Source organism: Vicugna pacos, chromosome 20 (assembly GCF_048564905.1).
Source record: "Vicugna pacos chromosome 20, VicPac4, whole genome shotgun sequence".
NCBI lineage: Eukaryota > Metazoa > Chordata > Mammalia > Artiodactyla > Camelidae > Vicugna > Vicugna pacos.
The window spans coordinates 34,001,356-34,029,294 of NC_133006.1; the positions used below are offsets into that span (position 1 = coordinate 34,001,356).

The following is a 27,939-nucleotide window of genomic DNA, read 5'->3' on the forward strand; positions in this document are numbered from 1 at the left end:
AAGGGGAGCAGTGTTTGTACATTCCCCAACAGCTTCATGTTCCCGAACGTTTCGGCCCTGCCCTCCCCCACACTGTGGTCCACCTGTGGGAGACTGGGAGCCGGACGTCCACATGTCCCAGATTCTACCTCAAAGAAGAGCGCAGGGCCCCTGGGTCCGTGCATTCTGGCTTCTCCGGGGCACCTGACCTCCCAGCCTGCTGGGAGGGAAATTTTCCCACAGTAGAATCTGATTTAACTAAAAGCAACACCTTGTTTACACATCTCTGTAAACACAGATGCCTGTTCCTTGGCCTGCGCTCATCTCTGGGGATCCAATGTGTAATTGGTACCAAAGACAGCAAAGCAGTGGAGGAAGGCACTGTCTCACCTTCCCACTGAGCATCTCCTCCCAACCACCACCTCACAGGACAGAACCAAACACTTAAGTTTCACCTTGACCCACGGCCAGGTAACCACTGGGGCCCGTCTCACTGCTATGCATCCTGAAGAAGCGCATGCACTGAGCACAGAAGAGACAGGGCATTTTAACTCACTGGAGAATTAACACAAAGGAGGCTCATGGCAGAGCCCCCTACATCTCTTCAAGTTGCTCCTTCTCGGCTTAATATGGATTTCTGACTTTGAACCCCACTCCCCCACAAATGTCACTCAGCTCTGCAGGACGTGTGGTGTCTTGACCACTTGTAGCTCAGGTTACCACAGGCACACAGCCGTGGGGTCTCAGAAGCTGTCCTCACTCCAACCAGAAATTGTCAGGCTTTCATTTCTCACTAGAGGGAGCCAGTGAGTCAGCTGGCTCTGCCTAGGAGAAACATGGTTGGTTGGAGACAGTGCATTTAGACTTTAAAACTCAAGTTAAAAAGCAAGAAAGCCTAAATGAACAGAATCCACTGGACAGGCAGTGAGTTATGGACAGGGAAGGCAGGGCCCTGGGCTGGAGAAAGGTTAAAGACAGTAGTGAGCAGAGGGACACGGCTGGCTGACAGGCAGCCCCACTCTCCAAAAACACCTGGGTCCTGAGGGACCCTGAATCTTTCTACAAAGCCTGCTCCCTCTGTAGGCCTTGTACCCTGGTCACAAAGAGCACCAATTCAAACTCTCCGGGTGACCTGATGAGCAGCAAGTAAGACCTTAAACATTCTTCGAGCTAAGGAGAGTTTCTCACATTTTTCTCTCTAGATGCTCATTTTTCCATTTTCCAGAATGTTAAAAGAACACTAGCAGTTCTGAACAGCTAAACCCTCTCCTCTCAGCCTTACTCAGCCAAGATGTTCTGTGAGCCCCGTACATCTGACCCAAGCAGCCCGGCAGATGGCCTGGCCGGCTGCCCACGCTCCACGCGTTTCTTCACCTTACAGCTCGGCCTTGGCGCACAGGTGAGAACAGGCAGGTGACCCCGTTCGGTGCAGCCTAGCCATCCACATCCTGACTTACCGAACACACAAACTTCTTTGCAAACACCACACGACATGCTTAGAAAACTAACATTTCCAAACCTTCTCCAGGTGCAAGGAGAGTTTCCCCATCCTAAATTTGTTCTGCCTTTTACTGCATATAATGTAAGTATCATTGGCAGGAAACACTCCTTTGTCGGACACCCACCACACATCCAAATCACCATCTGGGGCAGCCACACACCCGTGCATGTTATGTGGCAGTCACAGCGCCTCTGGTATAATCAGAGCTGGAGGGCTGGCCAGGCCCCTCACACTGAGTTCACATGCTCAAGTCCAGGGCTTTTTAAAGAACAAAAAACTACCACACAGCACTGTGCAAGGCAACGGGGGAAGAGGAGCTATCCTAGCAGAAAGTGTTCTCTGCGCCTGGGTGCATCAGGGAAGAAGGGCAAAGTCACTTCTCGGCAGCTCCCTCTAAACACTGCTCCCTTCACCCAGCCCGGCCCTGTACTATCGCACTGTTTTTTTCCTTTTAGGCTGAATGAAAAAAAATAATCAAAATTACAGATCCAAGTATTCTCTGGACCCCCGTCTTTTATGCAGTTGAAAAGATGAAAGGTCAGATTCTAATCACTGGCATCAGGCTGTTACAAAGGAATCGACAATTGGCTTTTATTGACCTTTTTTTTTCAGAGTACTTAACTAATGGGATTTGATGGCATCAAAATTATCCTTTCATTTCTCGCAATATCCCTGGGAGAGGAACTGGCATCACTGGCTCCAAATGCACAATACAGCCCAGGAAGGTTACATGTCACAGCTGAACTCTCAGCGAAGGTCGTGGTCAGAGCCCAGCTGGGAGCCCAGGTTACCCCATCCCAAGGACCTGATGGGGGAAGGTGGGGCGGGCAGGAGAGGGGAGGAGGTGGGTGGAGAGCGGAGGAAGTGGTTACACCCTGCCTCCAAGAGCCGAGCCTGGAAAGCCAGCCGGACTCCCGCAGTTGCTCGGACAATGGGGGTCTGCACCCCAAGGGTGCCCAGGTCGCTCCTCTGCCTCCAGGACTGCGCATGAAACGGGCCACACATGCACACTGTGGAGCAGGGGGTGCCTTCTGCTCCCCTCCACTCTTCCCTCCAACTATGGGAACTCCCCTTGTTCAGTCACAAAGGGAGATCCTGAACTGACGGATAAGCCCTGGGGGCTGAGGATGAGCATGGATCACTCCAGCCTCAAACATGAAAGAGAAGAGTATGTGTGTGCGTGTGACTATGGTTCTATGTGAGAAGTCACACATTCATCCCTTAGTGAGATTCCTGGCCCACAAATGCCTCCCCTCTGAAATTTTTAGGCTTTGAATTGCTCTCTTTCATAAGGAAACATTGGGAGGCAAGTTCTGGAGGGACAAATCCCTGTCCGGCCAACAGCTTTGGAACCTGAGTAGACAAGACACCAAAGGGATGGTGTGCCCTGTGCTTTATGCCTCTTGGTCCTGAAAACTGGGCTCCTGGCATAGGGGAGGCCAATTCCACAAACACGCTTGGGTGTTCCCATGAGGAAAACTGTGAACTCTGGGGAACGGTGAGCAAAATATGCAAAACCAGTTGTTCAATCTCAAGATAACAGTGCAAAGCATGCAGCGGTGATCTGAGGACCACAGAAACAGACCCATGAGGGTTCGTGCCTTGTCTTCCCCAACTGAGAGCTGAGTGGTGTCTGAAAGCTAAAGGTTAAGACTAATAACACACGTGTGTACACACACACAATCCTGTGTACATACATGAATACAGTCACAGAGTCAGAGAGAACCATTTCTAACATTATCAAGAACGAGCAAGACCAGGGGGAAAGAACGGTTCAACAAAAGAGAAACTCCAACCCTGACACCACAATGACCATCTTTCAGTCACTCGACAACACTGCCGGTCAAGGAACCTCAGGTCCACCCTCACCTCACCCGAATCAATCTTTCAAGATCACAATCTTCGGTCTATTCTAGGGAAAAACTTAATTGCACGTTACAAGATTCCCAATGAGGAGCAAGTCCTCGTCTGTGATCCTCGTGGCTCACCGACTTTGACACCGAGAGAGAACAGGGAGTAGAGGGGTCAAGGAAGCGCCACCTGTCCTGGGAGAGCCCCACAGCGGAGCGCCAGGCACCTCCTCTCTCCCTGCTGTCTCTGTCCTGGGTCCCAGGAAGTCACAGCCAAGGACAGAAAGCGCTGTCCGACAGGATCTGCGCTCTGTATCTGATCCTGAAGTGGGGGGCAGGGGGAGCAGAGGGTGTGCGGACTCTGCTGATCCCAAGGGTGCAGAACAGAAATGCACTGGGGGAGTAAGTGTCCTGTTGCACCTGCACCCTGTCTCACCCCCACCTGCAGCGGCTCAGCAGTCCTGGCCGTGAGACACTAACGTGTCCATCAGGAAGAGGTACAGCCCAGGCCGTCCACTGCTGGTTCCGCTGCTGGCCTGTTCCAAGGTAAAGTGTGGCCCTGACCTAACCTGAGAAAACGCTGCTCCCTCCCCAGTACTCTGCGCCTCACCTGGCGCCCGGGACACGGGGATGGAAGAGGGTAATGAAGGGGCGTTCCCTCCCTACCCTTCTAGAACATCCCAGCTCGAGAGAGCACGCAGCTGGTGGCACCGGGTGATGGCAGCATCTTCCAGGGAGGGATGCGAATCCACCAACGGGAGGGGAGGCGCAGGCACCGGCACTTCTGCGCCCGGGTTGCGTTTCTCTCGCCCCCTCTCCCCTCTGAGCATCCTTTCCTGCTTTCTGAGCCCTGGAAACATGGATTTCCCCTTCAGTTAACTTGGTGATCAGGGTCCCCTGTACGGCCAGGCTAGGCAGGGCTTTACCTGTTTCCTTAAGTCCTGAGCCGACCGATGCAGAGGCGGGTGGTGGTGGGTGGCGGCGAGCCCCTTGGCCGAGGAGCCCCCCGCGGAGGGGGTCGCGGTGGGTAGGCTGACGGAAGCCTGCTCCCTTCGGCTGTCGGCCCGGGGCTCGCTGTGCTTCTCCTTCGCGGGAGTGGCCTCTTTGCTTTTGTGTTTCTGAACAGGTTCCTTCTCCCGTGATGACCTGCTGGAACCATTGAAAACTGGAAAGGAAGGAGAGAGAAGAACAAAGTCACTACATCGGGTGTGCTGCCCACTGTCTTGTCCCCATACCCCCTGAAGACAAAAGGAGAAAGAGAAGGAAAACATTCCAGACAAACACCGCGTCTCATATGCCCTCAAGTCAAGCACCACAAAGAACAGGAATAATCCTAGCATGGAGAGACCAAAGCAGAAGTTATAAACACAGACTAAGAATCATTTGCTTTGGTTGAAACAATTGAATAATCCATTTTAAAAATCCCTACACACACACACACACACACACACACACACCCCTTAAACAAAACAGTGGAATTAAAATGAAGAAACCAAAACAAAGAGTCACATTCCAAGAGCAGGGCCACTTCATGTATAAAGATACAGGGGCTCTAGAAATGATCATATGTTTTCTTTAAACTTAACACGTGAGGCTGCAGATCTGATGACACATCGGTCAAGATGTAGCTGTGGCACCAGACCCCTGGGTGACCACAGCAGAGCGAGAGAGGCACGGGAGCCCTGGGCCAGACCTACTTCCACTCCAAAAGCCCTGACAGCAGTTAACAGCTGACACGCACTAGGTGCCTGCTGTGAGCCCAGTGGGGCCGGGAAGTCGTTCAGTCTCTGGATCCAAAGGGACATGATCCTCACGCCCACTTTACAGAGGACCCAACAGAAGGCGTGCGCCTTGCCCAGGCCGTGCTGCCTCCCAAGTGCCCCCCCAACAAAGCTCCTGACCTCCAGGTGGCTCTCAGTGCCCCTTCCAAATGTGCCTGCTGGACCCCACCCTCTCCTGCTCAGGAGGTTCACAAGAGAACAGTGACGCTCAGGTCTGTGCAGTAACTTCATCAGCGCTGCCGCCGCGAGCCTTCTCCTGTACTTCGCAGCTGGGACCCACACTCCCAGACAGACTCGGCGGGCCTGGCCCCTCTCCAGGGCATCAGTTCCACATCTGTCCCCTCTTACCCACAGGTCCCCCCTCCCCTCAAACCATCCCAGCAGGTGGCCTACTTCTTCAGGGAAGGAGGAAGGATGCCTGAGCCTGGTCTGTCTGGCCCCACAAGCTCCAGGCAGAACAGCCAGGGAAGTGAGTGAGCCCTTTTAGCTGTCGTTTAAAAAGGCTCCTGTTGTATTTCCTGGCAGAAGGAGCTTCAAAAGGTCACTGTGTCCACCTGCCCATCAGACACCTCCTCTCCAAGGCTATGCCCACCCCAACCAGGCCTTGCAGAATTCCAGGCAGAAGTCACCAGAGGACCAGGCAGCTGTAAAGAGAAAACTCCTCCTCTGAGGTGGAGTCTCTTCCTGAAGCCGAGAGAAGCAGGGGTCCCGCCCCCTCCACAGACAACCTGGCCTCTCTTCAGAGTGCCCTCCCTCCAAACTTATCCACAGCGCCTTGCACGCTTTTTCACCCCCATTCGTACGGGTGTCCTTTAAATTACACTTATGCCTTGTAGGGAGCAAATGTTTTTCTCTTATCTGCTTTCCCATCCGTTAACAGTGCTAAATCTGCTAACACATTTTTCAAGTTTCTTTGATTTTATGCTTAGAAAATCCTATCTTTTCAGATGGTAAGATATTCCTCTAAGTTTTCTTCTAATTGTTTTCCATTTTTTGGGGGGTGGGGTAGGGCGGGGAATTAGGTTTATTTATTTGTTTATTTCAGTGACGATACTGGGGGTTGAACCCAGGACCCTGTGCATGCTAAGCACATGCTCTGTTGCTGAGCTGTACCCTCCCCGATGTCTAATTGTTTTCTGGTTCAGTCGCTTAGATTTGTTTTAGAGCACTTGTAATTACATCATATATGGTGTCACACAGAGACTCACATTTTCCATATCTGGAATGGATGTGAACCCTGATCTCTAAAGATGCTCTCAGCCCCAGTGATTACACACTCTAAACAGATTTTCAATACTGAGAAGACCGGCGTCACATCAAAACATGGTATATGATCCCGTGTTATGCGAGGTTCTGCTGGATACCCTCAGTTACAGGGAAAATGGAGAGCTTCGAATGGCTGGCATTTATTCTAAGTGTAAGTAACTACACGCTGTCAGAAACCATCCATCACACCCAGGCTGGCGGCATCTGTACTTGCTTTCAAGACAAATTAGAAGCAACATCCGTAAGAAGTCATACTTCAGTGTGATTAAAAATCAAGCCAAGGAACATGCATCTAGGCAACTCCTGACCGTTCAACCAATTTTCTAAGGCGGTGAACACAGCTCCTTTATGGAAAGCCAGCACAGGAAGTTCTTTATTTTTTCTTTTTTAAATCTTAAATCTTCCAAACTTCTCCAAGCTTTGTTACTGCCACAAGATGAGCTTCGTGACACAGTCTGCTATGAAAGAAGTGCCAGTTCCAGAACTACTTCTCTTTATTTGGTTACAAAAAAAATTTTTTGATTCTGGGGTTGGTCCCCTTTCGTAACACTGTATCAGCAGTTCAACTCCTGTCTACACCTGGGCAAGCTGTGTACAGCCTCGGTTTTCTCACCCGTAGGCTGGGGACCACGTGCTCCTGTGTGAGGGTTCAGCTGGCACTCAACATTTGGGAGAACTTCCTGCTGCATATTTAAAAGGACCATCTCAGGTTACTACATACTCAGATTGGGGCAAAATCTCTTCTAGCTTCCCAACCTTGCCGCAGATCCAGTAGGAAAAACAGGCTTCACTAAGCTGAACAGCAGGCCTGAGCAGACCCACCACAACCTCCTGCCTCCCAACATCCACTTCATAGGAAAAAAGAGGTGGTGCCAATGCCCTGTCCAAGCAAAGAGAAATAATGATGCTGAAAACAACTCACATTTTCTACCAGCTTAATGACTGACTTGATCCTTGGGGAACCCACAGGCCCTTTCAGGGGATTCCCTAGGTCAAAACTATTTTCATAATTACACTAAGAGAGTATTTGCCATTTCAATGATGGTTATTAAAGGCAGATTAGCCATCAGGGAAATGCAAATCAAAACGACCAAGAAATCCCACTTCATATCCCCTCGGATGGCTCTGTTCAAAGACAATGACAAGTGTTGGCCAGGACAGAGAGAGACTGGAACCCTCGTGCACTGCAGGTGGAACTGTAAAATGGCACGGCCACTTCGGAAAACAATCTGGAAGTTCCCCAAAAAGTGACACAGAGTTCCCATGTGACCCAGCAATTCCACTCCCAGGTAGGCACACAAGAGAAATGAAAAATGTGTCCACGTAAAAATGTGTGTGCAACTGTATTAAGTAGAATTATTAACAACAGTTCAAAACAGTGGTGGGGGGAGACGGTCCAAAGGTTCATCAGCCGGTATTTATCTAAACAAAATGGGGTGTTACACACCCATAAAAAGCATCAGGTACTGATATGTGCTCCAGCCTGGGCGAATCTTGGAGACATTCTGGGAAGTGAAAGAAGCTAAGGACAAAAGGCCACCTCCTACTGCAGGATTCCAGTCACGTAAAATGAGCAGAACAGACCAATGCACAGACACACAAAGTACAGGTGCCAGGGGCTGGGGAGGCTTCGGGGAAATGCGAATGACTCCTAAGTGGGTACAAGCTCTTCAGGAGGAGGGCGATGAAAATGTTGACTGTGAGGATGGTCGCAAAACCCTATGAAGATACTACAAACTACCAAGTTTTACACTGTGGGTAAATTTTATGGTATGTAAATTATATCTCAATAAAATTATTTAAAAAAAAACAGCAGCAGCAATAGGTGGTAAAAATTTTTGGTGCCTTAACACAAATCAATGCAATTGCACCAGATCTCACTAATACATATTATATTCTTCATTACCAATTACTAGCAGTTAATTTTTTTTCAAAAAAGCCAGTTTCACATCAGAAAGTGACAAAGCAATAGAAATTGTTAACAATATTAAATCTCAACCCTTGTGCATCCGTACTTTGTATGCCACACGTGTAAGGTGCTTCTCCTGGACAGTGACGACTGTTTCTAGGGCAGAGCACTTGTGAGATTGTTTAATGCTGTAAGCTAGCTGCTTTTTCATGGAATGTTTTTTTTTTAATTTGAAAGGACAACTGATGTAGCCATTTGTCGGCTATCTTCTCAAAAATGAATGAAGTCAGCCTGTCAAGGGAAATAATAGTTTTTGCTGCCAATGACAAAAGTCACGATTTCAGGGAAAAATTACAATTTTGGAAAGCCTGTACCTGCCACCAGGAGTGTGACAGCCTCTCAACACGTGAAGACTTTCCCAATGAGTGTGCAGAGATGAGATTCTTTGATACTATGTGACGGAAGGTGCTGAACCCGCAAGGGGTGCAAAGCCCAGTGAACCATTATTTTCAAATGATCAATACAAGATGTTGCAAAATTGCACGTGGGTACCTGAGCCATTTAAGGCAGAAGGCAAACCCGTGGACTTCAACACAACAGAGCGTGAAAAGTTCACCACCATGGGTTCAGATCGCTGTAACAACTGACCTTGAAGAAACCTTGCTGGTTGAGTGTGGGTATGAAATGTAAGAATGAAATCATTCACAAAGGCTCCTCCCTCTCCCAACCACCTATTTTTCTGAGACTGATTTTCTTCATATACATCAACCAAAGCTATATGCGGCAAGAGAAGCCATCCCCTGGAAACTGCTAATCCACTTTCTGTCCCTACGTTTTGGTCTGTTCTGGTCCGAATGCAGAGGCTGACCTAAGAATCCAGCTGTCGCTGTCCAAGCCAGAGCCTGAACAAATGCGCAAAAATGTACAACAATGCAGCTCTCCTCGCTAGAACTTTGGGGGTTTGGAACAGAGTCCCTTTTCATTAAAATGTTATTTCTGTTGACATGTCATGAGTTTGTGCTGTTTTTGAATGAAATTTCTAAATTCCCTGTTTTAATTTTAATATAGCAAATATCAACAAATGCAATCCACAAAATAAGTGCTTTTAGGGGTTCCCTCAGTAAGTGTTAGGAGGAAAAAGGGACCTTGAGACCAAAAAGCCTGAAACCAGTAGGCTGGACTGTCTTCACCACGGTGATCAGCTGCAGCATGGTTTCCCGAGGCGTGGATGGACCCTGTACTTCCATCTATACCTACAAATCCCCCAAAACTCGGGCTCTAAGGTGAAGCTACCTAAATTTGAATCTGGAGAAATCATCTGCTAACTGTTTGACTTTGGACTGGTTTCCTGTCCAAGACTTAGGGTTGCTTGGAGGATTCAGTGAGGAAGTTAATCTAGAAAGGATCTCAGCGGGGGCAGTGGGCAGGCGTTAGCTCGTACGGGTCACCACACCACTTCCGACGGAGTCGGTGGCCAGTCGTTACACGGAGACTTCAAGGAAATTAGTTGAGAGTGGAACTGCCAGCAGTACCTTTCTGAGATCCAGGGGGAAAAACCCAAACAGATCCTCCACTGGCATTACCTGCACCTGCCATGGAAGGCACAACTCAGGTTCTGTTCTAACGCCTTTCAGGAGCTTCCACACCAGAGCATCAAAGAGACTCCCCAGGAAACACTCAGGAAAGCCAAGCTGGGGCAAAGGGGGCTGTGACTACGACAGGAGAGGAAAAAGGGAGGCGTGTGCCCTAAACATTAATATTAACCAAACTGGCTGCTCTGTGAACTGCAGCCCCTGATTCTACAAAGGACCATTTTGACAGATTATCAGAAGGGGGGGAAGGATTTCAAAAATACAAAAAAGCAGAACTGAATAAAATTAACTCTGATTTGCAAACAAAAGATGGGTTTTCAAAGGAATCCACTCTTGTCATCATCTTGCTATTATTTCACAGCTGCCTCCACCCAAATGGCAAACAGGACCCAAAAGTCAACTCATGTTCATGGGGGGGCCCCCACCCATGGGGGGGGGCACGTATTGGCTAAGACGAGGTATATTTCGTCCTCAACAGCTCATTAGTTTTAAGTGTCGTGGGAACCTGCCAGTTTCAGTCCTCCAAGTAATTATCTTTTGTCTTAATTTGTAAGATTCTCCAGAAGAGGAGAGAAGGGGAAAAGGAAAAAATACTCACTCCCAGGAAAAGCCTAAACCCTGTGAACATAAGAGACCCACACGCTGTCTCCAATTAGAAGGAGTAATTGGACTCATTTCTTTAAGGAGAGAAACAAAGCATTTATCCCAGTGAACCACATTAGGGAAACATACTGTACTCAGATACAAACAGCTCTGTGTTAATCAACAGAGACACAGCTATTGATTCGTATACACATATGCTGAAAGTTAAACGGCCCACAGATGAGGGTTTTCATGCCATGGCAAGCAGAATCTTTAAATGCAAAAGACTGGTATTCTGATTTAGGGTCACTGCATGGCTGAGAAGGTAAGTTCTGTTCCCAATAAGGGATGAAAAAGAAATGGTCAAGAGAAGTCACTTTAGAAACATCTTCACCAGGATTCCCGGGAGGACTGGAAAGGTGGGAAGCGACACTTTCTAAGGAGGAACTCACAATATAGCTCCAGGGAGTTCGTACTAAAGGATGTTCCCCGACCCGCAGAGTAAGATCCTGATGTGGTTCCCAAGGAAGAGCCATAAGGTAGTGGATAAAACTGATCGTAAGGTCTTTAAAACGCTCACTACATACATGACCTCTCAGAGGGATGGAGATAGCCTGGCTGTGATTTCCAGCTCCCAGATCAGCAAGCACATTTGTGCCTCTATTCCCACAACCACGGGCCAGCTGCCTCCCCTCATCTGCCCTCCAGGAATCACTTAAGTATTCAAAATAAAGGATATAAAACGCCTTCCGTTCTTCAGAGGAAGGAGTGGTGCAAATACAAGAAAGTTGACGTTTTCCAAAGCTCCTGCTGTAACAGCAAGGAGAAGACCCACATTTGAAACAGTCCTCCCTAAACAGAGCCGACAAGGCCAGCCTCCCGCCCTCCCCACATCCAGCCACCCCAATCTTGTAATTACTCGTGCTAATAATAAAGGCACCTCAACAGAACACCAGGAAGTGATCCTGAAGTTTTTTTACTAGGTGAGTAGGAAAGGGGACTGACCCCTTGCCTGGTGTCTGACAAAAAAAAAGTTATTATATCCTGAGATGACCCCATGTCTAGCCTTCACCTTCTTAAAACAGAAACGTGAACAAGACCCACTCAGAAAGCTGGGCCGGGAGGTCTGCTAGCAGACACGCCACGACCAGGAGGGAGAAGTGAACAGTCTCAAAGACTGGACTAACCCCCACATTACATAAAGTAAGACCTGCTCCCTGTCCTGCCCCCCAAAACAAATCTAACGGACAAAAAAAAAAAGAACTGCTGTAAATAGCAGAATGTGCTACGGAAAAGAGAAGCAAGCCAAGTTTCTGATCTGGAGCCAGATATTTAAATGTAAGCTTCGTGTCATTACAAGGCATCCCGACGCGGGGCAGACAGACTCCATCAATTGGCTGGCAGTAAACCCTTGTTACTGTACAAAAGCCGCACTTGCTCCCTGGAGCCAGTTCAACTTTGAGTCACTATTGTCTGAAAACAATGGAATGTGTCTGCCAACCTGTGCCAACAGTTCAAAAGGATTTTAATGCAGCCTGTGTGAGTGAGTGCTGTAACCCGGTTTGCCCTGGGCAAAAACAGCTCCCTGACTTCGCTCCAGCAGCCATGAGAAGAACCAGAGACGGCGGCGAGGACGTGCGGGTCGGCACAAGCCCCACGCCGGGAGCCGACAGCGGCAGATGAAGCCGCGGAGGCCTCGGAGCACCCCGGCTCCAGCCTCACAACCGAGTTCTGCTGGTTCGCGTGGAATCGGCAAGAGCCCGGTGGGATTTCCATGCCATGACATCCCATCACTTTGGTGACTCATGTAACAGGAAAGAAATACGCTGAAAAGAATTCCTGAAACGAATCTGATTTTCGTTTCTCTGTGAGAACTTGAATCTGTAACTCATAGAATAAATATTTCTTCCATCCGAATTCGGTCACCACAGTCCCAAGATTTAGAAATGTGACTACGTTATGGGCAATGATGGAATACACCTAACAGAGCTGGATCGATGTGCCCGTTAAATGCGTTTCTTACACAGGTTCCTAACAACTGCTGACTCTGAAGTTTGAAAAGGGTGTATGTATGACCTTTATGAGAATATAAAGGTCAGGGAGACACAAAGACTATAAATCAAGATGAATGGCTTCTGTCATTGAAAAATGGTTTCTTGGCCCATCTGTCCCCCAAAGGAGCCGAGGAAAGGAGGAGACTGATGGCCTGACAGTGACTAACCCCCAGCCTGTGCCCGCAGGGCTGGCTCTAAGACATCTGCCTTCCCCAACGTGCCGCTGCGGGGCCCGCTGGGAGGGTGGGCACGGGGCCGAGGGGAACCTGGTGCCTTCTCAATCTCAAGAAATAAAACAGAGCCCAGCACTATGGCGATACTCAGAAGGGGACAAGCGTTAACTCTGGAAGAGCAGGTAAATCAAGGGGTTTTTTTTTTTGCAGCTTGGGGTTTCTTTCACAGCCCTACATTCAAGAAGAAGAATTCTAAAAGGCCAACTACATGTGAAGTAAATGGCAAGACTTCTCTGAATCTAAACAAGGAATCTCTGACTATTCACAACAAACCAGGGCAGAGACACCCTGCCAGTGTGCACAAGAGCTACTCTGGAAGGCCTTCCACATATACAATCAACTGCACAAGTTATAGAAGAGCTGGTAATTTGCAGAATAAAAAATATTAGTACAGGAAAAACTAAATACAGAAATATTCACATTGCAGTAAGTACTGTTTTCAAGGTTCTCCAAACAAATACTGTGCATATGCTTTTGCACCACAGTATCTCCACCCTCCTCATCCAGCCAGGAAAGGAATGACTTTTGAAAGTCCTATATGCACATTTTCAGTCTCTGGGAACAGCATAACTGCTCTGCGAGGCAGGCCAGATGAATTTAGCTAGAAATATTAAATACTGAACAGTCTAGTGAACAGCTCAACAATTCAGCTTACAATGTGTATGATATAAACACACCCCACCAAGTGTGGACAACAAAATCGATGAAAAGTTCTGAAAATCTAATACATTATCTTAATTTCTTTCACACTTCAGGGTATTACAGTTCCTTAGAAGAAAGAGTTGTGGGTGTGAGGCCAGTAACAGGACAGCACCCAGCCCCACCTCAGGAGAAGTCACCAAGTGCCAGGCACCGTGCTAAGTGTATCTGTCACCCACTCAGTCCTGACAGACCTTTGTTTATCCTTAGTAAGCGATTACTCACAGATCACGTGATCTACCCATTCAAACCGTATGATCCAACAGATTTTTGCATATTCAGAGTTGTGCAACCATCACCACAATGTAATCTGAAAACGTTTTCACCACCCCCAAAACGAAACACCATCCCTGCCCACTCCTGAAACCTAATCGGAAAAACCAGGTGTTATTTTACAAACAGGAAAACGGAGGCCTCAAGATTAAATTATTGGCCAATCACACCTGGTTAGGAAGACATATTTGAGGCAGAAGTTTCTCACCACCAGCCTCTCTTTCTGGTTGGTCATCACTGAAATCTGTACAAGCATCTCACCACAGAGAGGGGCCCCCATGTTATCAGGAAGAGACATCTGCACACGAAAATACTGGGGGGCCAGTGCTGTCCTAGGTGTGCACATGCCCCCTGAGGTCTGGGTGGACCGACAGAACCAACACTGTAAGGAAAATGGGAAGAAACAGGGATGGGCGGGTTACACTGGCAGACAGGCGTTATCGGGGACCGTCTGCCACACCTGGAACAGCTCCTTCTGTTCAGAGTGGTCACAGTCCCTCTCGGGCAGCCCTTGCTGTATGTGCCAGGTATTTGAAATGTACCGACTTTCCAGGATTCTCTTATCAAGGACAAGGCTGTTCTAGATTTCCAGGTCTTTTCAACCGTATGTGGCATGAATAGCCAGTACAGTGCTCTCAACCAGATACAGATGAAGTGTATACCGACTCAGTTACTGCTGACAAAAACCTATGAAACAAGGTACTCCTACTGCCCCTTTAAGGATAAGAAAACTAAAGCGCCCCAAGTTGCAACCACCTTTGGGAAGACAGGCCTCAGGGCAAACCACCAGGCCACGTGGCCCCAGGCGGGAGAGGGGTGGGGGGTTAACAGCAGATACATTCCGCTTGACTCTACATGTACTACTGCTCTGAAAAAACACACTCCCAACTGCACTCCTAATTCCTGCAGGTACTCACCTGCCTCAATGGGGGGGAACAAAGCCGCAGGAGGTTTAAAAAAAGGTGACGATGTCCCATGAAAACATCAATTAAAGGGGGAAAAAAAAGGATTTCTCAGCTGGAGAGTGTCCCCCCCAAGACACGTGGCGAGGCCCTGGTCCTGCCACACACCCATCCTTCACCAACCAGACACAGGGGGGCCCACATGCACCTCGACGGCCACCACAGAGCAGAAATGCGGTCAACGCAGCCCGAGGCCGGCGCTTGCTGGCCCTCACACCACGTGCCCCCGGTGTGAGTCCAAAAGCAATTAACTCACTCCAGCTGGGAGTCTGATGGCATGTTTAAAAAGCCTTCTGAGGAATGTCCCTTTTCAGAAAGAGCACAAAAAGGAAACTGGTCTCTGCTGCTCCTTCCACTTCTCATTAAGTGCAGAAAACGCACGTGGAGAACATCCAACACAGGGCTGATGTGAGCATCCCACCTCGCAGCGGTCTCCTGCGACAAGGATGAGGGACCCCGGCACTGAGGGACCACCAGGGCTGCTCTCATCAGAGACAAACGCATTAATACCCTACCCGACCTCACTTGTGCGCTGGAAAAAATGACCAATGCTGAGAACTTCTCAAAAACCAGGCCATTTCAAATATCAGCTTGTAACATGAATACCCACAGAGCCGCGTTCTGATTGTGTTATTTTGTGGCCACAGAGATTACCTAAGGGCCCTACTGTTAGGACCATTGGAGGTTCTGTGTACATGAGAGTATTTTGGAAGCTCTGAACAGCTATCGAAATAGAAGCTGCTGGAGGCACTGTTATTGTAACCCTTGAGTGTTAACTCAAGGTTAAAAGCACGCATGACGCTGTCCATGTCATTTCAGATTATGTATTTTAATAAACACATCCATTTCCATGCGGACACTCAGTGGATTACAATGAGAACATTTGAGTCCTGTGTAATGTTTGCGAAACTGAAAGTCTGCCCGGGGACACCAGGCTCTTGCGGGAGACTGTTGGGGTTGTGGCTCCTCCTCTGGGGACAAGGAGCACTGCCCCAGCCAGGCCCCGCTGGACCCCGGCGGCCCGGCATTGCGCGCAGGTGGGAGCGAGCCCCCTCTACTGGCACCTGCTTCCGTAAACCAGGCTCCTACTCCGGAGGGAACCCACTGCTTCACTCACGCTCAAGTTTAGGAGAGAAATGAGAAAGCAAGACGCCATCCGCAGCTTGGGTTCTGGTTTCTTCAAGCTAACACAGCCTAAATAAAACAGTTTTCCTGGGTGTGCAGCCAGATCAGGGATCTGGGCCAAAGCTACTACCCCAGCAGTAAAGCGCTAGTTTTCCACATTTTGTCTTCTGTGCATTTATTTCCCCACATTTCAGTGCAGGTGACACTCCTGGGGAGGGTTCAGGTGCTGCTGGATTTCCCCACACCCTCGGCGCCCCCAGCATACGAGGGAGGGAAAGGCCCCACCTGACAACAGAACTCCCGTGTCACGAAGAACAAAGAAATCAGCCTGCCTTCCGCTCTCTCACGTGTAAAAGTCCACAATTCCGCTTGACCACAGTGTGATGATGGCCCCGCCCAGGTTTGTCCTCTTAGAAAATCTAACACTTGGACATCTTCCCCCAAGTCAGAAACCAAAAGGAAACAGAGATGATCAGTCTCTGGACTGCACTTTTTGGAAAACGAGGGAGTAAAACTGGGCAAGGATCAGTCAATCAAACTGAAGACAAGGGCGGGTAAAGGAACACACTCATCTCGTTCACAAACCGTCCCCGACCTCTTCTTTCCACCAGGCAGAGAGCTCAGGCATGGTTCCCTGCTCGCGGTCACCAAGTGCCCTGTAAAACCCGGGGATGGGGGCTGGAGAAGGGTTGGGAGGAGCACAGAAGCAGGACAAGAGCACCACTGGCCTCCCAATGCCGCAGGTGTCACCCGGCAGGCCCTCCAACCCATTCCCGGGAGCAGTAGGTCTACCTGGTCGGCCTCACGGCTTGGGCACCCTGAACCAGCCTGCTGTTCATCGGGAAGCAAGGCGGCCTCAGAGCCTTGCAAATCTAATCAAGCCAGGAACCCTGCAGGTGCCCTCAGGACCTGAGCCGGAAAAGTGCAATTTTCTGAACCCAAAGGAGGCCCCCTCTGAACTCCAGGCAGAAGAAACCACAGCGGCGGCGGCAGCAACAGGTGCCGGCTGAGCCCGAGCAGTTCTCATGCACACTCACCATCTATCCACTGCGTTAACACACAACGCCACGGGCCCAGTGCCAGGCCAACACCCTCTATCCTCACACACAGAACTTTGCTACAAGTGCATCCTCTTCAGGAATATCTGTTTCCTTCCACTGTCGCATGTCACATGTAAACAAACATCCGCTTTTATAACTGATGGCTACCCATAATGAAGTCCCGTTACGCGGAATCCTGCTCTGTAGTTACAAACAAATGGGTCTCAGTAAGAACAAAGCTGGGAGACAACTTTCAGCTGCCATGGGAACTGCGCCAATGTTTGACATGTGTTTTTTTAACAGTGGAAACAGAGTCCTCAGTGATCCCAGCCTGACCGTACAGCGGAGTCTTGTGTAAACCCTGGAGTCCTGGGTCCACTGCCTCACACTGTGCAGGAGACAGCAGCTGCCAAGTCCCCAGCAGGCAGTAACAGGGGCAAGGAGTCAAAGCACAGAGGGGAACGGGAAGGAGATGTAAACAGGGTGGGATATTGATGTTTTTAATCTGGAAAAGGTACTCCTGTCTTGGGGGGGGGGGCAGGATTCCAGGAACAAAATTTTAGTTAGGGATCTTCCCCCAGCTAACCCTGTACTCCTGGAAAAGCCACTTCCGCTGAACACGCAGCAGTGCCCATCACCCACGGCAGGAGGTCTCAATGGTACACATTCCTGCACACGACACACACACAGTAGTTATCTCCTTATTCTGCGATGTAAATGAAGGAAGAACAGATGAGTGCCCACCCACTCCATCCTGCTCTTTTCATAAAAGGGGAAATTAAGAATCAGAGCTATAAATGCCTACCCAGGAAGACACAGCTAATTAAGCCTGAAGAGGGGCAGGAAACGAAGCTCCTGATGACTATTCGATGCCGATGCTGATAACGACCTTTATAGGATCCAAACAGGAAAAAAAAAAAAAGACAGACCAAAGTGTGTTGGGCAACTTAGTGTTACAATACAGTTTCAATTATCTGAGAGTGGTTGAGAAAGGAGCAACATTCCATAGCTGAATGTTCGGTTTTCAAAGATGACTACATTTCAGTTTCACCACTTTTGGTTGACGGGCTTCTAATATTCAGTAACTCCTTTCTCTGCTGTTGGAAATTGTACCTTCAGGAATATCCTTACATCCTCCCGCCGGGGCACACAATCCACAGCATCAGTGAGTCTCGTTTCAATAAACTGCCTATGGCAGTGTATTTCCTTGTCATCTGCCTTCTTCATACAACAGAAGACGGAGAACAGAGCAGGTGAGTAAGCTCAGCTGACCAGGGACTGAGCGCTCCGTGAATCTGAGGCTGCAATCGCCCTTCTCCAAAGCTGACTTCTCTTTTTCAACCTAATTCTGGGTCACTTGAAATTGGAGGGGCTTTCCTAACAGCCTGTGCATTTCTGAGCTGGCTTCAGCCCACTCCCTCCACTGACTCACACAGAAGCACTGCCATCCTGTGGGGTTTTACTGGCTGGCTTCCAAAGACATGAAAGCCACGTGGCAACAGCAAACATGGAGACCCCACCAGCAGAGCTGTCCACCCCGGGCAGTGGCCCGTGGCGCTGGCCTTCTGACACTGTCCACCAGATCAAGAGCAGTGACTCCACCACCACAGCACAGACTCTACCCATCGCAAAGCACAGCTGTTCACGCCCTCATCCTTACAACAGGATGGTCCCCAGGGTTGGGGCATTTCAAAACTCTTGACTCCTGGCTGCAATCTGCCACTTTTGGTGATGGGTACAAGACATCAGATCTCCCAGTTCTTCAACTGTAAGGCAAGAAACCCCTCCTGCCCTGACACCTCTGAATGACTCTGCTGCAGACGGAATCAAGAGACAATGTACGTGAACACATTCTGAAAGCACTCATATTTTTATTGCCTACTCATGGAAAACAGCCCTCCAACCTCCCTCTCACAAAGATTTCTGAGAGATCCCCTAGTAAGATGAAATCAGAGAAGCCACCACTTAACTGGGAACATGTCTACACACACGGCTAACAACGGGGCCACACAAATGCTTCACTTAATCCCTGCTTTACAGATGAGGAGCCCGAGGCTGAGAAAGAGTTACGTACTGGGATTATTAACCTCATTTCCCTAATAGACTGTAAGGTCCTTAGAAATGGGGTCAGTCTTTACCAGGTGTCCATGCCACCTGAACACAGCCCCCAGCAAGACGCAGGACAGGCGAACAATCACTCCACTGACAGGGCAGAACTGCCCGACGACGGTGCAGGCGAGACGCAGGCGCCGTCACTTCTACGCGAGGCCTGCCTGCATCTCCGTTTCCCCCTGAGCCCAGACACACACACAAGTGGTCGCTCAGTGCACCGTCAAGGGGGAGAAATAAGAAATGAGCAGCTTTCCTTTGCCTCAACCACTTATTGCCAGCACTGGTTTTCTGCCATTTGTGCACAGGGACACTCTGCCTCCTAGGGTCGCTATGAGTCCCAAGGGAAATGTGATTCCTAGCAGAGAACCTGGGAAGAGTTCACAGAAAAATGCCATCATCTCTCCCCTTGCTTCAACTCTCCTCTTTCCTCTCACTTTTCTCCTCTCACTTTCTTTCCCCTACCCGATGCTAATCCAATCCATCATCAAGTTGTCTCAACCCTGCCCCCTGCAGTATTCCTCAATCTACCTCCAGGTTTTCGCTCTTACGTCTTCCTATTACATCACCACAACCACGTTTTGGTCCCTTGTTCCCTATGGCAAAGCAACTGCCTACAATTACAGCCTTTCAATGCATTTCCTCTTGTTCAAGTCATTTCCCTTCATGAAACTCTCATCATCAATGCCAGCTTCATCTTTTCAGAAGGTAACTCCTGTTAAGTCACCTCCCTGTTGAAAAAGCACTGGGCACGTTCCATGGCCAACTAATTTACACTTTTCTCTCTCTCAAATGCAACTTTTTGCTCCTGCTTTCTGGGTTACATCCTCCCCCACACTCAACACTCATGGGGGAAAAAAATCAGTCTAGAATCATAATACATATGCATTTACCTGATTTCACATGCTGAGTGGGTAACACTTTCCCTCCCACACTGTCTACGCCTGGTAAATCACAACAGTAAGCTGACCACAACAGCCTCTTGATGAGATCATCTTAACTGTCCCTGCTCAGATGTGATGCTTTCCTCTCCCGAATTTACCATCTCCACAAACATAAAAATGTGCATGCCTATCCTAACAGTCCTCTTGTCTGGAATACACCTGACTGGACCAATCTCTCTGGTTTTTAAGTGCCTGGCACTTAAGTATCCGAAACTAGCTTTGCCACCAACCAGCCACGCAGCCTTCAACATCTTCTCAATACCTGGTCTATTCCAGCTTTCACTCAAAGCTTTGGATCTTATCTTTAACACAGATTCAACAGTGGACCTACCATGTCCGTTGTGAACATGCTTGTGGGTTTTTCCTTTCCTGGGGGTTGACTGGCATGAAGATGAAGCGTTGTTGGTGGCTGTTTTGACGTCTTCTGTCTCATCATCTTCCTCCTCGACGTCCTCCTCGTCCTGAGAGCTTCCGAAATATACCATGCTGTTGGGCAGCGCAGGAGAACCTGGTGGATTTAAAAGGAGGCACATAAACACAGGCCTGGATCATCACCCCTTCCAGAAGGAGCACTTCAAATGGAGCCACTTATTACGTTACAAACTTAAATCCTCATGAGTGAGGAGATAAACAAAGCTATTCATCTCTACTGCCATTTTTAATTTATTTTTCAAACATCCCCCAGGAAATATAACTCCATCTGTGTCCTTGTAACAGATTTCAAGCAAAATCCCCCAGCAGGGGGATGATGCCATTCACAAAACATAACAAATCAAAATTTTGAAAATCTCATTTCAATAGCTCTTGAGAAGCGGGTATGCGGTGTGGGGAGGGGGGCCACCAAAGATTGAATTGAGAGAGAAAAATCAATAAAATAAACACATCTAACCACAGTGTCAAGGATGAGAGACTATTCCAGGGTATGACTTAAACTTACTAGACTTAAAAAATATGAATGTAAGCAAATGAGTTTCAAATGAAAGAAAAGACAATCACAGAGAAGCAAGGAGTAAAAATAGACTCTAACACCTCCTGATATGAAGAAACTGTGCCAGAGTCACATGGGGTGAATGACAGGTACGGATTCCCCGAACTCAGAATGTATTTGGAAGCTACTTTGATATTATGATCAGGTTAATAGCATCTAAAATTATTAATATAAATTCCTGCTTAAGAATAACCAAAAGGGCTTGATTAAAAACCAAAATCTCCTCACAGAACTCACACTCCTCACTCCTTTTACACCTTGACCTCTTCATCCCCAAATGCTTTAGTTTCTGAACTTAAGACAGAACAGTAACACCAGAGACTAAGCTCAAGATTACAAAGAAGCACAATGCAGTTCTTTCTTATCAAATCATGACAATTCACAAAGAGACCAGTCAATTCATAGGTATATTGAGACCAAAGGCTGTTGAAATGGGGGCGGGGGGGGTCATATTATCTTCTGGCAGCAACTTCAATCTTCCTTCCCACAAAGTATCTTGAGGAGAGCTACTACCAAAGTAACAGGAAAACTAATAAATGTCAAAGTCTCTTCTCTAGCCCACTTTCCTGTGAAGGAGCAAACACTCCAAAAACAACAGTCAAGATTCAAGTAACCAAATTTGCTCTCCTTCCCAAATGGAGATCTCAAACTTCAACCACAATGGCTAAAACATCCCTGTCCAATTTGGGGGCTACTTGCTCCAACAAGGAGATGGAAATGGACAAGCAGCATCAGAGAGCGCAAGTCGCCAACACAGAAACGCGAAGACAAAGCAGGTGCCTCCGCTCCCCTTCCTCTTGTCAGAGCCATGGCCCGCCGACGGCATAACCCCGCAGGTTACGTGCATCGTGCTCTCATCAGGTGGAAATGAAACTCCAAAGGGATGTATCTGGCACGAAGACCCTCAGTGGATAACAGGATTGAACACACTCTGACAAACGCCATCTCCTCTGTCTTTTCCCCTTTGATCACTTCCAGTCAGAAGCAGGTTCCCAAAAGGAGGAAGGTTCTTAAACCTGACAGGCTTCAGGGGAAATAATCTAATCAAACAGAAGTTACAGATGAAATTTAAAAAAGAGAGAGAGAGAAGGAAATTCCTTACTGTATTTCCACTGGAACATCATATTTACTCTTGTTCTAAGTGGCTTTACAGTTGCTACAAGATTGACTAGAAATGGAGGAGACACCACCCTTGTTAGCTTCCTTCCTAATTTGAAGTTTTCAGCCGGGACTTAACACTCACACATTTGCACGACGCAAGAACCTCCACAAACAAAGACACTAATACTATTAGAGTCTTCCTTCCTAAATTTAACTTTATAAGTACTTAAGAAAAAGCAAAAGAAACCTTATTTCAGCACTCCACATGGGTTCTGAGTTTTTTTAAAAAAAAAAAAAGGCGGGGAGAATTTACCATAAACTCCAGCACATTCTAGCATGTCACACGACATAAGGTGACATATCAGACAGACAGAGCTGGGAACGTCAACCCTTGGAAGCCATGGACTCAGTTATTAAAATTCTTGCTTCGGCAAAATGAGAAAGAATAGGGTAAATAAATTATCTTCAAGTTCCTTCCAGAACAAATATCCATGCCTGATTTCTTTTAAAGAAAAGCCTTCACGCATACTATCTTGGACACGGGGGCTAGCGGCTGAAAGGAGACGTGGGTTAGCACCGCCCGGAGCAGGTGTTTGCACAGACCCTGCGGTGACTCATGCAGCCAACTCCGCCATCTGCCGGAGGGAAGCGGGATTGAAGGAATGTAATTTTGGGAAGCAAGCCATCACCCCCTAGCCTTCCTGTTCCCAGCCCCTAGAAGAAAGGCAATGAACTCTGCAACTGAGGCCATTTGGGAGTAACTTGGGGTGGGGGGGTGGGAAGTAAGTCTATGTCTCAAAGAGAATCAGGGAAAACCCAAGTGGAGCACATGAGAAACAAACAAGGAATTAAGTTCCACCTACAGGATCTGTTGAGGATTTTTTGAAACTCAAACCCAATGCGAGAAGCATCCCATTCCTTACATCCAAGATTCTGAGACTGGGGTGAACACTAAGTTTATGTTTCAAAGAACTAAATAGAGGAAATGTTTAGAAGTTCAGTTCAGAATCCAAGTTTCATTAATACACTGAAGAAAGCATACAGGCTAGTATCTTCAACGAAAGCAGAAAACCGTCCATCTTATTAATGCATTTGCTTGAATAGCTTCTCAGCAAATACAAACAACCTGATGTAGCCTGTTAGATATTCTAAAAAACAGTCAGAAGCTAATATAAGGGAAATGAGAAACAGGAAACAAAACCAGTGAAGAAGGGACGGGGGGTGGGTAGGGTTTCCCGAGGGACTCATTCTCAAGAACTGGCTCTGCAGTCAGAGGTGGGAAAGGATATGAAGTCTCCTACATGTGGGGGCTGGAAGCAGATTGCCCTCACCCTAATGGTGACTTGGGTTCTCATCAGGTGACTCGCGTGATGGTCCAGACCTAAAGTATCAACAAAATAACAATCAATGCAGATTCTCAAACCAGATGGGGAATGGAGGGGCTCGTACAGTAAAGGGGAGAAAACTTCTGGGAGAAGGGTTAAGTGGAGGTAAAGAATGCTCAGTAATCATGAACTTCGGGTGGAGAGGTTAGTTAATTACTAACAGAAGCAAGAGATTCCTGTGGCTCAAGAGTTAGGCCTGTTACCAGTTCTCCCCTCCGGCTGGTGCCCCTCATCACGATGGCACTCTCCCCAAGCCTGGGGATGGCCTTACCGTTCTCTAGGCTTCTTCATTCAAGAAGCCACCGCCAATCTGTAACCTCCTGAACTATCAGCTTCTCCCCCAGAAGAAACAGGGACTTTACTGGGTACCTGCATTCCTGGACATCTCACTGACCATGTAGACAAACTCCAGCAAGTAGCAGAGACTAAATCCAATACTGTATATTCGGAAACTCTTGTCGCCATGTAGTTACTGGAAATCCCTCTAGAACTCCACTGGCATGTCCTTCTGGAAAGCCATGGAGAGGCCAGGCCAACATTCCCCACAGCATTGGCAAAACAGACGCAAAAGCAGCTTCTTTCTTGTGCTGAGACAAGATCAGTAAGATCACCTCATATTTCATAATGAAGCTGATAGATGAACACTGCCTGCCGTATGCTAACACCTGGAACAACGTCAAACACATAAAAGGAAATCAAAAGCACCTGAGAAACCAAGACTAGTTAAGACACTCACCAGAGAGTATTTCTTTCTTCTTGGCCTAGACACAAGCTTGCTTATCTAATTTATAAATAAGTTTAGAGGAGGAGGAATCTGCTAGACTCAAAAGAAGATGACGGAAAGGATATTTTAAAGCACATAGAGGACACAGTGGTTGGGGGCTATTTATCACTGGAGGAATGTGAGAATTATCCCACATTCCTCAGTATAAAACGGCTGAATGGGTACATTATATAATCACATCGATGCCACGTCAATTGAAAGTTAAATTAATATTTAGTATTTGAAACAGATGATAGCATGTGTTTTTCAGATTTTCATTAAAAGTCATTTGCAACTTATAGGTTCACGCATGATAAGAGGAAGCTTCCTTTTTAGAAAATGTATTAGGGAAACGTCTTTCCTCCAAAAGTCAGGGAAGAGGCAAACTTGTGAAAAGCTCACTGGGGACTCAGAATTCAGGAAAATGGGAATGGAGCCACAAGGGCAAAAATAACAGGAAGAGAGAAACAGCCGGGAAACACAACACGGAAAAGCCTCCTAGAAAGAGACCTTCCCCTTTCCGCGGCAGGGCTCTGCTGCAAACTACAGAGATGGTGGAAACAAGGGGTCTCAGGAAGGGCTCCCAGGCCCCGACCCGGGGGTGGGGGCTGGGGGCCTCTCCCCACGAGAGGGACTTAATTAACAAGTAAGAGAAGCGGGCTTGTCACACAGAATCATATCACACATCCCCCCTACAAACTGTGTAGTTTCAAAGCAGTAATCAATGAAAGGTGAATGTTTTTAATGTTATATTAGGTTTAAGAATTGCACAGGGTATGGGGAGGGACGGGTTATACTAGATAAATTCTACGCGTGTACTTCGTATATACAGTTTTCCATTAAAATTATAGGCAGATTTTTCTCTCCTGATTATTCAAGCGCATTAGCAAACGTGAAAAAAAAATCTGAACTTGGATCAGTCGGTGGAATCGAGAGTGCAGAACGCATCTGCGCTTTGCCAAAGCCGTATTTCATTACTTTTCAGAATTAGCTGGCAATGTCTCCACAATATTTACTGAAGTGAAAACCAAATGTTTTCATCTGGACAAAAATCAAACTGTGGTATGTTACAACCACAACAGAAATCATTTTAATCCAAAAGCTTGCTTTCTCTAATTTGGGCTGTGGTTTCTATAAAATTGGATTCTTCTCCATGAATCATGTACACATACAAGCCCTCTTTCTCATTATCTTCCCTCCCCTGACCGGTTCTTTATCTTAACAAGCTAAACATAGCTCGGTTCTATTTTGGAAAGACCCTAAAGGGATTCCCTGCTCCATCAACTTAGCGGAGGAGTCAAATGCTGTAGCTTGACCTAATAAACTCCGGGCTGTCCCCCTGATTTGGCGTGTGCATGACTGGTCTTTAGTGTACACAAAGAGACGGAAAGGCATCAGCCCCTACTATCATACGAAATTAAACAACAAAACTTCAAAGTGTTCTGGTAGTGACTGGGTACGGGTACAGAGGGTTAGTTATTTACTGACTTTCTGAGTTAGAGAAATCCATCCCACGGAAATGGAAAGTCACAGAGGAAAGTGGTTGCAACTGCCTTGGTTCGTTAATCCCACTACGTAAGTACGAGACACTGATCCAGGCACCAGTCACCCCGACGGACCAGATGTCCCTACTCACCCTGCACACCCACGCACCCAAATGCGTAAACACCAAGACTGGGGGACAACTGTCACACACTAAATGAAAACCTCTCTTTCGGGGCAGGCTTTAGAACTGACCAGGGAAGAACAACTTACAACAGGATTACCCAAACCTCGTCCACTTCTGTATGATCTAAGATTATGCACCACATTCACATGCTATTTGCTTTAAAGTGACTGACATCATGATTTCAATGGCTGATCTCTATTATATCAGAAGAAAATTAATATCACGTGTCCTAAAGGTAATTAATATTACAATAAAATTTTTAAACACTGGGCTAACGTCATTTCTGGCACCGCCAGGGGTACACGCAGCAGGGCTTGGGGAAGAGCCCTCCAGCCTAAGGCCAAACAAACAGGAGCCTCTATTCCGTACGGGGTAAGGAGGAGTCTGTGCAATGCCGCCCATCCTAGGACTGCTCCTCCTTACAATAAATACATGCACCCCCCAAAAAGGATGCCAATTGGCGAAAAGGACTCTAGCTGGAACCCCAGAATCCAAGACGAAGCGTCAGCTCGGCAGTCATGTGCTCACCTGTCAGGAGACTCAGTTTACTTGCCCGTACAATGAGCTTAATGTCTTCAAAAATAAAAGCCATGATGACCTCAAAGCCTGGGAGGAACACAGACAAAAGCACTGTGAACACCCACATTTCAGCTGATACGTGACTTCAGGGAAAAAACAACTCAGGACAGGCTGTTATGTCCCACAAGTAAGGGCAAAGGCGATTTGTTTCCCATCTGCTTTCCTAAATGGGAAAGTTAGTGGATTGGTGACAAGGAAAGGGGGGTGTGGGCAGGGAGACGGGATGGAAACACAAAGAACTCAAGTTAGAATTTCTGGAACTTGGGAACAGGCGGGAGAGCAATGCCTTCTGAGAGTTGGAGACCTGCAGCCCCTAAGAGTCTTTTTCAAGGGAGTAAGTGACGGCGTGACTGTCACCTCAGCGCCCCCTCTTCAGTTATGTGCTCCCAGGTGTGCCTGCTGACCCCATGTCAGGGCACGTGTTCTGTCTGCAAGAGCCCTGCAGTGAGGGACCTGGCAAGAGAGCTACGTTCCCTCCCAACAATGTCAGCTCGAGGGCTGACCCAGCCGACGGCAAAGGGAGCAAGTACCTTTTAATTAACAGCTGAAATGCTCCCCATAGGGTCTTTCCCCCGTGCTGTCTATTCCTGTGGTTTGAAACATACAAGAACAACCATCCAATCAAACGCAACCAGGTCTCGGGATCTCTTCACCACCAATGAATGATTGCCCACGTCACATCACGTAACAGCCACGTGGGCTCAACCTACGTAACTTCTACCCACAGAAGCAGAGCTGGAAACAAGCCAGAAATCAGCTTCATCAAGGTCACAGGGAGGCTGTCTGAACACCAACGTCTGTGCTCACTTCACCACGAAAGGGTCCACAAACCCTGAGAGAGGCCATAAACACAGGGGAAGGGCCATGCCTTTGGGACATGGATATCGAATACCTGAATGCTGACTGCTGCCAGCAAAGCGCTCAGCAAACCAAACAGGACTATCCCTACTTCAAGTGTTTTTTCCCCCCACCAACCTCTAAATGGATTTCAAGAAAGACTAAGGGACTCTCCAGAAACTAAGGGGAAGGCCAGAGACTAGAGTGAGAAGGATACTGAATCCGCGCCGGCAGTCACTGGCAGGCCGAGGGGGCCCGCTTCATCTTCAGGGAGGGCGATGTGTGGTCAAGGGCCAGCTGGCCTGGAGCGGGGCCAGCCCTGAGCAAAGTGTCTCAGACTCTGAACCACTGATCAAGGTCACAGAGCAATTAGAGGGGATCCATCCCTCCCCTCCTCGGCACTTACGGATTCCAGGGTTTCATGTTTCCTCATAACTAGCCTGATAAACTATCCTGGCAAATAAACTGCTTGCTCAGCATAACTCAGCCAAGTTAACACAGACTCTACTGGAAGACCAAGCAGATGAGGAACATACGGCCGGCCTGATTTGGAGAAAAGTGAGGGTGGCCACCGATACCCTCTAGGTGGTGAGAATACCACGTCGGATCACACCTTCCCTGCTACCTCTCTCAAAAATTAAGATGCAAACAACGCCTCTTAGAAGGATCCATCAAAAAAAAGTTGTGTACCACTGTGACAGGGGGCTTTCCTCCCCAA

At 47.9% G+C, this 27,939-nt stretch overlaps 1 protein-coding gene across 5 annotated transcripts in view; it reads right to left on the reverse strand.

Annotated features, from left to right (window-relative positions):
- The window catches only part of JARID2 (jumonji and AT-rich interaction domain containing 2), a 228,546-nt gene that overhangs the window by 25,411 nt on the left and 175,196 nt on the right, over positions 1 to 27,939 (reverse strand). For all 5 annotated transcript variants that reach the window (XM_072945636.1, XM_072945634.1, XM_072945635.1 and 2 more), the window contains 2 exons: positions 20,231 to 20,407; positions 4,257 to 4,495 (listed from right to left, as the gene is read on the reverse strand). In XM_072945636.1, the coding sequence (XP_072801737.1) occupies positions 4,257 to 4,495; positions 20,231 to 20,407 (416 nt within the window). The remainder of the gene's footprint in view (positions 1 to 4,256; positions 4,496 to 20,230; positions 20,408 to 27,939) is intronic.